This window comes from Anneissia japonica, unplaced genomic scaffold (assembly GCF_011630105.1).
Source record: "Anneissia japonica isolate Jap-2015-1 unplaced genomic scaffold, ASM1163010v1 scaffold2834_len698180_cov181, whole genome shotgun sequence".
In the NCBI taxonomy this organism is placed as follows: domain Eukaryota; kingdom Metazoa; phylum Echinodermata; class Crinoidea; order Comatulida; family Comatulidae; genus Anneissia; species Anneissia japonica.
The window spans coordinates 424,608-437,610 of record NW_022704877.1 but is presented as its reverse complement, the minus strand read 5'-3'; the positions used below and the strand labels follow the sequence as shown (position 1 = coordinate 437,610).

At 34.0% G+C, this 13,003-nt stretch overlaps 1 protein-coding gene across 1 annotated transcript in view; it reads right to left on the bottom strand.

The window, feature by feature from the left end:
- Positions 1-13,003, bottom strand: part of LOC117104836 (protein Jumonji-like) — a 48,114-nt gene that overhangs the window by 23,243 nt on the left and 11,868 nt on the right. Inside the window, exons 4-8 of the mRNA XM_033245673.1 lie at positions 11,289-11,293; positions 9,956-10,104; positions 7,187-7,365; positions 3,360-4,442; positions 310-380 (exon numbers count right to left, since the gene is read on the bottom strand). Coding sequence (XP_033101564.1) covers positions 310-380; positions 3,360-4,442; positions 7,187-7,365; positions 9,956-10,104; positions 11,289-11,293 — 1,487 coding nt within the window. The remainder of the gene's footprint in view (positions 1-309; positions 381-3,359; positions 4,443-7,186; positions 7,366-9,955; positions 10,105-11,288; positions 11,294-13,003) is intronic.

The window sequence follows — 13,003 nt, the reverse complement described above, 5'->3', positions numbered from 1 at the left end:
TCTATATCTTTATTTTGAAGTGGAAAGTTTGATCGCTTGTGCAGGTGTTTTAACAAGGCCATTTTAAAGTTTTAAAATAATGAATTGCAATATTATACATATATTCAAAAAGCACAGATGAAAAATGGAAAAAAAGAAAAACATTGAAACATAATTAAATGATGCAACTTAATATATCATTTTTAGTTTGGTCTCTAATTCAATTGTAGGTAACCCCCTGCACTATGGGTAGTGGCTAGAACTAGTGGGGTAAAGGAGAAAAACTCTGCAGAGTACATGCTATTCAAATTTATATTTTTGTGAACTTACATATGATATAATCTATTAATATACTGCACTTCTGTATTGAATTTCATGTCATCTTTCAATTTACACTCCGGCTGCAAAAACAGATATTGGATAATGATTAATTAATTTAAAAAACAAACTGTCACTTATATGGCAAACCTAACAATTACTAAAAATGTCTTTTTATTAGGAATTGCCTAATTTGTATACTTTAATAGGTTAGTTTCTAAACGAAAATTAGAACACAATAATGGTTCTTTAAAAAACACCATTCCTATATAATAATTCTATAACAATTAAATAAATGCATAAGCACAACAAAATCTCTGCTCAGTAAAAAAATGAGGTCAAATCTTGTACTTTTACCGACCCCACAAAATTAAGCCACCTAAAGGTTAACATCTTAATGACGGATAATTACAAACACATATAGAGGGCTCATCAAAACCGAACAACTTAATAAAACGAGAATAATCTCTGAACAGAGCCCCAGGTTACCAATGGGCATGTTATTAAGTATTGGAGCTCTAATCCATGCTAACACACATAGTATCAGCTGGGAATTGATGAATCATACTTTTCAACCATGTGAAATTAATTTGGAGTTCAGCCGTGTAGATGTTTATAGCAGAGGCAGATTGGGGGTTGTTTGTGGAGTCTATCATCACGCTGTTAGCTCACCTACATTTTAATATAGCGTAGGCCTTTTCATCTTGATACATGTATTATCATTATTAATTCATATACATATATACTGTCAAACCACAAAAAATAAATAATACATAAGAGTGTCCAATATCTATGTTAAACATATTGTATATGTTAACATTTGCAAAAAAAACCCCCTAAAAAATCAAATTAAACATTTTAATGGATCAAATAAACTATTTTTCAATTTAAAAACATTATTAAGTACAACATATATATAATCTTTCCTGTGACCCATGACCCTCTCAAAAAATTTACATGATAAAAAGATGATTATTATAGCTTTGAGATCATTTTATCTTTTTGATAAAAGGCATATCTACACTGTTGAACCGTTCCCTCTAGCTAAACTCCCATTAAAATCATTAAAAAATGGGTTATCCCTATCAAAAATCGAAACATTTTAGTTTTTGAATACCTATATATTTTTCCAAACAAAAATCTCTTAACTGATCAATATACAATTAAAGGGTCTAAAGGCAGCCTGTAGAGGAATTATAGTATATCTCCCTCGGGATTCAACACCAAGTACGTTTTTCTCAAATATTTATTATCATATCTAATTATTACCAGTGGAGGTGTATCTCCATAACTAAGTTACTTTCGTGTGATTTACAATAGAAGTAATTGGAATATTAAATTCATAAGTTTAATTACTGAACCCAGAGAGTATATACCTTCAAGTTAACATGTTACAGAATTGTTTTCCTGTTAATAATTCTAGTCTGAGGATAATGCACAGTACATGAAGGTGCTCAACTTCGCAGCAAAACAAATATCATGTTAATGTACCCTTTAACCTAACCAATTGATTAATTTCTCTCGGAAACTACTGAAATGCCTCAGAAGAAACATTGATGTAGTTAACCCGACGTTTCTCATTGCCTGATCCATTTGCTTTATATTACTGTCAGTATTAAGTTAATAAACAATAAAAACCAATATTCAAATTGCTTACTTTGTATATTTAAGTAAGTTATTAGCGTTCGATTGAAAATTGAATGAGAAAACAATTCTCTAGCCAATATAAAAATACTTAATAAAATATGTTTTCTCAAATATTTATTATCATCTTTAATTATCACCAGTGAAGATGTATCTCCATACCTCCAAAAAGTGTTCTAATGGGAAAATCCAAGGGCATATGCCACTTGGCCTCATAGCTCAGTTGGTAGAGTATCTGAATAGTGATGGAAAGGTCTTGGGTCCTGATGGGGACAATAATTTTTCTCAAATATTTATTATCATCTTCTATTGTTAAGTGAGTTCTTTACTAAGATCCTTGCCCTGGATTAACTTGATGTAAACACCGAGGATAACCCATAAAAGTCTGAAGAATACTTATTTCCAGTGGGGATCCTTCTGGTAGTAATTCGAAAGGCAATGAGCTATTGAAACTTGCATTTCAGCCCTCTAGCCAAAACACAGGATAGCAGCAGTGGGAATTGAACCAAGAACCAACAGATCTCCACGGTTCAGCACACATATAGTGGCAAACACCAGTTTAGTCAGCTGAGCTAATCTGCTTCAAGAGAAAATTAGAACATGGAAATATTTTCCTCAATAATAAACAAAAAAAACATTAACACTATACAAAATTTTTTTTGCATGAAGTCTTAAACTGAATGTTAAGTCAAGAACTGCAGTATTGAAATAGCCTGTAAATCAGCGAACATTCAATTGTTTAGATAATAATAATAATAATAATAACAATAATAATAATCATCATCATCATATAAGAATTTATAAAGCATCAATTATGCACAAATATTAAGAGTATTGATTTCTTTCTTAATTTAAAATGAATAAATAAATATTTTTATTCTACATGTTATTACACAAACAGGATGAATATTTGATTTAATGTTCAATTTTTTTCCTAGATATTATTATCTATATCTTATTAAATTCTTATTTTGCATTCTTGTAATCTTATCTATTTTTTTCATTCATATCTTGCCCCTGTTAGAATGTAAATTCAGGTTGCGTCCTAGCTTTTTTAAATGTGTTTTTTTTTTCTTTCTTATGTTTATTTTGAAATATCAATAAAGTATGATTCTAAGTAAGAATGCTAAGTGAATTTTATAAGGAGGATTTGGATTGTACATCCTAATTTCAATTATTATGTAATATACTTACAACACTCGAACAGGCGTGGCTGTGTATACAAAATTAAATTATTTATGGATTGCTGTATTGTGCAATACTGATTTTGAGCAATCCTAAGGAGAATTAGCAAACACGCTTTCAATTTTGATTACATTTCCATTTCAACGATACCGATCATCGATATTTCAAACTTCATTGGACTTAAAAAAAAATTGAAAAGCAATTAAATTTAAGATCGAGTAAAAACAACTAACCCTCCATCCTTTTGGTGGAACAACTTTACAAATTCCGCATTTTTCAAGGTCATCAGACATAGCCGTCACATATGCGATAGGGTCACTCCATGACCCTTGATTTGGGTACAACACGGGGGCGTCCGTGGCCACGACTTTGGCATGAATCGGTAGAGAATTACGAGTTCTTTTTGGTGATCGATTGATTGTTAAAGTAACTGGAGTCTTGCTGCAGTTATTGAAGTCTGTTTGATATTTAGAGGACGTTCTACGTTTCTTTGCAAGTGATACGTGTCCAGTCGGGGTTTGTGTCCCCTGAGGTAGTTTGTTGTCGGTTAGAATTTTGTCTGCTTCACCAACTTTTGAGGCATTTTTTGTTTTCAGTACATTAAAATCAGGATTCTGCTTTGGTCGGCCACGTTTCCGCTTGACTTTAACTTGTGTTTGGTCTGTTAACGTTGAAATCACATGATTAACATGGTTTTTCGGAATCTTTTCCGCTACTGAATTCAAATCTTTCTTTGTGTCTGCCTTTGTTCTTGGCTTAAAAAGGCGGATGAGACCATTTTTTGGCAAGGTAAGAGCTGTTGCTTGAAGAAACTTATCGTTGACACTATTTGCTAGTGAGTTTTTATTATGGTTCATTCCTTCAGTTTGGCACTTTGTCAATTTATGTCTTCGCTTCGAAACACGTCCATTCCTAGCTGGTTTGAAAGCCATGGAAACTAGCTCTAGAGTGCAATTTGTTTCCATGCGCTTAAGTGCCCCGTTGTGTAACTTCTCACCACGTAAGTAAATGCAGTCCGAGTTATTCTTATCTAAAATTTTCCGGTGATTATTGTTTAAAAATGGTTTCCTATGTTTACTTGATTTCAGTCCGTTTTTCCGTCTTTCCTTTGTCTTTAGTACATGATTATTTGGGATCCTTTTCAACACCTGCTCCTTCCTAGGCTTCCGTAATCCATTTGTATGTCCCTTTGGAAGGAATGGTATCATCGGTAAGAGGCGTGGTGGTGCTCTTTTTCTTGGTACGACAGGTATTGGAGGTGGTCCGGGATCCAAACAAGGTGGGTTACTTGCAGTATTTGGTATTGCTGAGGTGTCCTAAAAAAAACAATACAAATATTATTAATGATAATGAAAAGCAACAGGATTTCATAATTTGATCTAGTAATGATCATAATAAAATAAAATTCTGAATTTTATTCCAATATATAAATACTATGAAGTATAAAATGGAAAACTGAATGAAAATAAAATAAGCAGATAATATACAATAATAACCTAAAGAGAAAGTGATGAATTTAAATATAATTAGATTTATAATAAGACGTTTTGCCCAACCTGATGTGTTATCCTACAGAATATTCAGTACGTTCCCAAATGATTATACAGTAATACTTACACATTATTAATGGTAGTAGAGTAACTACAACCTCAACACATAATCAAATTATATTCAAAATATAAAAGTTCAACTGCCCTTGCATTACTTTTATTTTAAATTTGAATTTCAAGAATAAACAAACAATTCAAAAATTTGGAAAAATTCCTGGGTATAAAAAGCACCCCTCTCAAAATTTGCCCAATTCTGCATTACAGGGGGAGGGGGGAGGTGTGTGGAGAGTACCAAAGGAAGTATGGCACTACTATCTGGATAGCAGCAGTTTAATTGGCTGGCAGTCAAGGAATGCATGCTAGAGTCTGTGAAAAATTCAAAAACAATTTTATTTTGATAACTTTCTTGAACCTTTTCAGCAATTCAAATTTGCAAGTATTAAATGTTTGAGGTTTTATAAGTTTGAGCAAACAATACTCAAGCAGTGGCATACCTACAAGACTTGAAATGGGAAGGGGGGGGGGGAGCTAAAGGTGAAGTTAGCTCATAAAATAAGGTGATTTGACATGATTTTTAACTGTTCGGCCGTCCCTTGGACGGCCAACAATTATTTAGGACGGCCACTTTTACCATGATGGCTTGGCCTACTCAGCTGGGTCTAGCCTATTTGGGACTGGTCTACTTTAGCAAATTCTTTATATTCTTCGAATCTATCAAATGTTGCTATTTCGTTTCCCTGGCTAAGCCCCTGTTTTTGGGGGAGGTGCCTCCTCCCCTAGTTACGCCACTACATTCAAGAGGCTGACCTAAATTGAGAGATGGAAATTCAGACGTATTGGAGTACATTATCCCCTTCTCCATCTCACTCTACCAATGCCAATATGAAGATAACAGTCTTTTATACCTACTGGGTAAATACATAGAAAATAAAACTACACTAAATTAAACTAAACTTTGCCAAAATGTTGGTGACTTTATATTAAAACTTGTTAAATTTCTGTTAGCTAAGTTGATAACTTAACTGATCTTTTTGAATAAACAATTGCATTGGGCTTTTTGTGGTTTCCAGACCGAATTCTTTGGAATCAGCTGTTCCACAAAGCGCCAATCAGTAGGGACAATTGTTATAGCACCACTTCACATACAGCGCTCCACCCTGAACACCCGCTGGGGCTCTGTCTATGGTATACCGGATTTGAAAGGGGCCAGAATAGGCAATTTAAAGCATTTACCCATCATCCACTTAAAATATAACAACCATCACCAACTATAATCAATCATATATTTTGGCTAGCTCCCTAAAACAGATACATACTAACAGATCATACTGCTCATAAGAGATACTATGTTATTACTGATTCTATGTTGATATGAAGCCCCAGTCTAAATAGGTCAAATAAAGTAATTATCCCTTTTCCCATCAATACTTACACCTCCAACTCTACTATTAATCATATCTTTTGGCTAGCTTACTAATACAGATACATTTGCTAATCTCGCTTATAAGTCTTAAATACTAAAGTCATTGTGGACCACAGTCTGAATAGGTCAAAGTGCAGTACTTATCCCCTTTCCCTCCTAAAAATATTGGCATATCCACCATTATAATCAATCATAATTTTTGGATGCCAGACCACAGCTTATATGAGATTGTAGGTTATTGCTGGTACTGTAGCTTCTACATATAGAATACTGAAGTCGATGTGAACCTACCCCCCACTTATATGAATAGGTCAATTAAAGTACTTAAACGCTTCCCTTCTTAAACATCGTATTGGCATATCCACTACATAATCAATCATATATTTTGGCTAGCTCAATAAAACCGATACATTTCCCAGACCGCAGCTGGTCAGGTTATCTCTCATTGCTCCAATGTCTAGAAAACTGACCATATGAATTGAACACCCCCAGTCTAAATAGGTCACCTACCCACTCCTCTTAAAAATATTGGAATCTCTACCATTACTATAATCAATCATATATTTTGGCTGGCTCACTAGAAACCAATTAGATACCTTTGCCAGACCACAGCTTGTAAGGTTTTCTAGGGATATGTTCCTACTGAAAAACATCCCTAGAAAAACATCAGCCACCAGAACGGTTTCTGGTGGCTGATTTTGAGTTGATTTTCTACATACATGTCATCATCATTTATTTTACACATAAGCTTTTGGGATGGAAAACATACAAACTATGTTAATTCCACCTTTTCGAATAATAGTTTATTCGTTTTTGGTATAATAAAACAATGCTATTTGCGTTGCAGCTAAAAAAACAACCTCACAAAGATTGTTTCTTTGGCGTCTAGGCACAGTATAGATTCCAGTGCCAAAGAACCATTATTCGGGACACTAAAAAGAACAGTTCTTTTTTGTGGGCCCCTTTTCTACTGTTGTGAAGAACCATTCTTTAAAAAAATGAGGAATAGTTCTTTCTTGACAGTAGAAACCCCTTCTTAAAAATATCAGAATCTCTACCACTGCTGTAAAGAGTAAAAGGTAGATACCTTTGCTAGACCATTGCTTGTGGGGGTTTCTGGGTTATCACTTATCGGTTCTATGCCTGGAATACTGAAGTCGCTGTCATTAACTCGCGACTTTGTCTCAATTTCATCATCTTCCTCATTTGTCTCTTTATTATCGCTGCTCTGGAAGAAGGATAGAGCATGCGGCAGTGCTGGTGACCCTGCAAAAAAAAAAAAAGCATTAAAAAACAATAGTAATCACATCCAACAGCAAGTATGCTTCTCAATAACACCATAAAATGATGCTCTATAAAAGTATGTTTATGATAAAATAACCCATCTAACTCAAACTCAATTTGTATGTTTTTTCTACTGTATTATCAACTGTCTCCCAGAAATACTGTAAGTAGCAATGATTTTTGTTTTGCATCATGTACAACAAAATATAATTAGATTAAAAAGCTCATTTAAACAGATCTCCTAAATGTGGATTCTTCCGAGTTGGGACCCCTGACAACAGAAAGTAAGACTTTGCGAATGAGCGGTCAGTTTCATTGTCAATACATTTGTTCAAAAATTAAGCAATGTACACAGCAGTAGAAAAAACTTGGGTAGATTTTGTAGAAATTGCATTGGAATTTTCTACTTGAGAAAAGCAGTGTGGTTATTTTTCCTAAGCAAACATTCGCTTTTTTTAACTTATAGCATATGGCTTAGGTAATTTCTAGTCTTAACTACATTATAGCCAGCTTTTATCACATGGTGTTACGAGTCTCTCCTGTAAGACCAGTGCTATAAAAAGAAGATTAGCGAAGATTGTATTGAGTATTGACCAACAATCTTCCCATACAAACTGTGTTCTTTTTATTACTAATGAACGTCTTATGAATACTATTGTTGTGTGATGAACGTTGTGTCACGCATATTTGCACATAAGCTCGTTGCAATATTGAGAATATAAGTTGTCTAGACTTCAGCCATCTCTGCAGCAAAGAGTAGCCACTTAGAATATACAGTATATGTAGGTCACCTCATACCATAGGAACATCCCTATTAATGGGACACCTCCAATAAAGACTTTTTGACTGCAAATTTATACGGAAATGTATCATTTAACACTATGAGAAACTCATTTCAAATTGTATGGTATGTAATTATGGACATAATATATTATAGCAAATTCACTAAGACAGTAATTCTTGAGCATCTTCACACTGAAAAATTAATCCAACTCCATATTTTCAATCAATCAATAAAATCAATTTGTTATAGAAAATTAAACACTGCCCTCTGGAGACATACAGTAGCAAAGATCTTATAACAATATAGCGCTCTTTACACGTAGTAAAACAGAAGGGTTCCTTTGCTCAGAAAGTAATTGTAATTCAGAGAGGGCATCCTAGTTATTACAAGAATTTGCACAAAGACCATAGATGTCAAAGTTAAGAAGTAATTGTAAATACGAGAGAGCGCCCTACACAGCATTGTTACAGAATTTATATGCAGAAGTCGCGGAGAGCGCTATCTCGTTATTATAAGATTTTTGGCAGCAGTTAGTTATCTTTACTATTGGTTGCTATAAAATAATAATATATCACAAAGAAATTGATACGCTAATGAATGGATGAAATAGTGGGTGGAATGATGGATAAATGATTATAGATTGATGCAAAGATAAATGGATTAACAGATAAATAAGTAGTTAGAATGATAGATAAAAATGCTGATAAACTGCTTCTGTGATTGATAATTAGATGGCTATTAGAATGGATAAGATATAAAGTGAAACTAAACGAAGGAATCCATTAAATTGATATCAAAAATTTCAGAGAAAATCATCCCAACAGTTTGAAGTGCTTTAAAATGGATGTTCAACCAATACCCTATTTAAATAATCTAGAGACACATATTTGTATAACGTAGATAGCTAAGCTAAAATATGGGAACCAACGTAATGTGTAGTCATAAATTGGAAGAATAATTATGCAATCTTTGTTTTGACTGGACTACATTAAGAAAAATACAAACATCATAAACATACTCATAAATGTACATTACTGCCGGAGAAGAATAAACCATCGCTCCCAGCACAAAAACATTATCAATTCAAAGTTAGTTCATGAAAATAAAAAAGTATGTCAATATAAGTGCATATTGGTTGTCAAGCAATTTTGTATTCGACAACAATTTTGTAACAACAACAATGCATATTTTAACACGTTTTTTGTTTTCACAAACTAACACTATCTACTTTCATTGTGTTAGTTTGTGATATGAGCGGCGAAACTATGATAGTTTGAAATTGTTTGCTTTTCTTTACATTTTTTGTCTTCAATCAATTTAGAAATTGGAAATACAGAGAATTTAGGCTAGGCTCCCTGAGACACATGCCAGTTGCTGATGTGTAGTGTCTTGTCCCATACTTTCAACTAACTATATGTAGCAGATTCATATGGACACAAACGTGTTCCTTAACCTAACTCTCAATGCGCGATTTATTCGCAGTGAGCCGAGCAACCAGACTCCCAATGAAAAGTTTTGAGTTTTTTAGAATTTGAATCGGGTTCGAAGATGCAACAACCAGGCACATTCCCTTTTATTCAAACACTCAGTTGGTCTTTGTTTGATGTTGAAGCATATAGAGATGTTAAATTATGTTTGAGATCCGACATGTTATTGGCTACGATTGTCTGTATCTCCATTCAGGAATTTTTTAGCAAGTGATTGGCTAATCATCTCTGCCACATAAAGATCTCGCTCAAATGTTTCATAGTTAAAATATAAAACAACTGTAAAGCTGAGGAACCCTACCTTTCAAGCAAAGGAACGTGAGAAAGTCTTCAGTCTTTGGACAAGCACGGACAAGTTCTGGTTGCTCACATGTGAAAAGCTTGACAGGCGTCGTGCTGGGGGTCGGGGGTAAGGACTGAGCAAACTTCCTCTGTGCACGTACTTTTGGCCTAGAAGATAAAAATCATTTAAAATTAGTTAAATAGTTCATTTAGCAAAAAAAATCCGGAAAATCATTCAAAATAAATTCTAAAATTTTGAGTATTGCATTTCAAAGGATCAAACTAGAAAGAGATTGAAAATAAATATTTTTCAATGATTTACAGACATTTTACTACAGAAATTTGTTGATTAATAGCCAATTTATGAGTCTATGCAAAATAATACACCAAAGATATTATTATAAACTATCTATTAATTCAAATTATGAATTCAAGTTAATAACTTAATAACAATGCAAACAAATTAAGGGAATTCAATAGAATTGAATTATTTAAATTTTTTAACTAATGAGAAATAGTACTAGAACATCTTTAAACATAGAATAACTCAACACTTTAACAAATCCTGTCAAGCTTTAGTTTGAAATTTATTTAATTATTATTGACTGTTGACAATAAGGCTGAAGTCAGTCTACAGTAAAATTGATGTTTAAGTACTTTGCCACATTCAAACGTTTTCTAAACTGCGCAAGAAAAAATTTGCTTTTCTGAGCTGGAAATACACCAAATATATAAAAACTAAATTACAAGACAAGTATTCAAAATATACAGTCCATAATTAACATACAATATATACAGTACAGTAAAAAGAAGACTTAAATGAGTTGTGCACCATGGAGGTAACTGTGTTGAGTTGTAATTAAATGGTCAAACATAGAGATTAAGGGTATAAAGATATAAGACTATCTGGTGAGTTCAGTTGGGTGGCGCTGCACTCTGGCAGCCGGAGGTCCCCAGGGGCCTAGGCCCAAATTTCAGATTTCTAATTAGAATGACGACAAATGAAGAATTATTAGTTACTGAATTCGATCTTAACTATTCCAAATCACTTTAATAATGTTCTAAAATCCAATACACAAAGAACATTGGTGACTCGTAGAATTATGTAAAATGACAATAAAATAGTAAACTGACATTTTTTCCCGGCCTCTAAATGCCAACTCAGACAGCGTCGTACGATGCAGCCCGACGCGATTTATCGTTGAGGACAGTCTTAAGCCATCTTGAGAAATATTAAACATGTTTAATATTCTACGACGCGACTGCCCCCAACGCAAACCATTGCGTCTGCGTTTAACTCACACAGAACCGATGCGACAACAAATCGCCTTGGGCTGCGTCGTACGACGGTGTCTGAGTTGCCCTTTAAGCCTAGGTACTTGATTTTGAAGCCAAAATGAAATGTCTGACTACCACCAATCTAATAAAAAGAACATAATAATTAAAGCTGTAGGCGTATCAGTTGTGTTTTGCTCTCTCAAACTTGAGGTTAGGGTTTTGAACCTCCGCTGTGATCTCACTTATGTTCCAGGACAAGGCACGTATGTCTGTCTCTCGCCACTCAGAAGCACAAATGAGTACCTGGTTGAAATACAATTAGGAAGTAAAAAGGTGGCATTGAAAGGAACTGGCTACCCTACAACACAATTCCAAGCCTTAGTACGATGGGGTAACAGCCTCCTTCCCCTATGTTCAGTAATGAATACGGGACTGCTTTTATGTGAATAATTGAAGATATCAAATTTGCCATTAGAATGTTTAATGAACTGTTTCAGTAAATTCATATGACATTGATGATTGAAATGAAAATTGCTTATACACTTTAATGTGAATATTAATGCTATGGAGGTCATGTAACCAGCTTTCAATTCAACCTTATAATCAGCCTATTGCCAGGTCACTTGCTGATAAATGAGATTGAAAACAAAAATACTACAAGTCACCAATCCAATCCCAGTAATATTATGGTACCAACCACAGAATAAACCAGTATAAAAGTTATTACAGGGAGGCAATGGCGTATCTAGTGGGTGCGCGAGGTGCATTCCCCAAAAAAAGCTTGCTTCACCCCAAAAAAAATCTAGCACCCCGTCATCCTCTCCCGCCCATTGAAAATGTCTGAAGCAAAAAATCATGCTTAAGTAGTTAAAAATCACCTCATATCACCTATTTTTGTGACCTATCCCTGTCCCTTGCTCATTCATTGAGACCCACTCCACTTTTTCTCCCTTCCTCATTTGAAGACTCAAAGATACAGATGGATAGGTTTAGTTAATAATCAATGATTTAATACTAATATCCATCTTAAGCTAATGCAAAAAAGGTGAAAGATTTATAAGTTGAGCAGTAAAAACCAGGAAAAAACAGCAATAAATCTATCTGCAATTAAATCTACACACTGCACACTGTCATTCATCTGACATATATTATTGACAGGTTTGTTATGAAGTGTTTACAATGTAGAACAACATGGAAAAACAGAGGAAAAGAAAGATGCAACTATTAAATGACATTGAGTTGCGGACCCAGGAGGTGAAAAATAATGATACTCGCCCCTTCGGCGTCCATTAAAAATGATATTCAGGGGTGGGTCTAGAAGGTGGCAGATCCGGGGGTAGCAAAAGCAACTCGTTCCCCCTTTCCCCTCCCCTCGGTAGTAGCCAAAAAATCACTAGGCAAGAAAAAAACCCCAAAGCTCTCGATCACAAATGAATTTGAAAACAGTGCTTATCACAAATTAATGGAGTGTTAATATGGTATAATGTGATGTACATAGGAAAATCTAACATCTTTAATGTATTGTTAGTATTATTTAACCTGTGATAAATCTGTTGTTTAATATAGAGACACAATGATACAAAACATCAAGACAGGTTTATGTAATAATGCGCATTAACGCTTAAATTCGCCACATATTTGCTGAGGCATTAAGAACAGTGCTTAGCACTTATTAGATCATTTATGCTTTGTAAGGTTATACATTTTCAATTTTAACATTAAATTTAAATGATTTTTTTTTGCCAATCAACAAGACATTTCTATATTTTTGCTTAGATCTTTACTTACT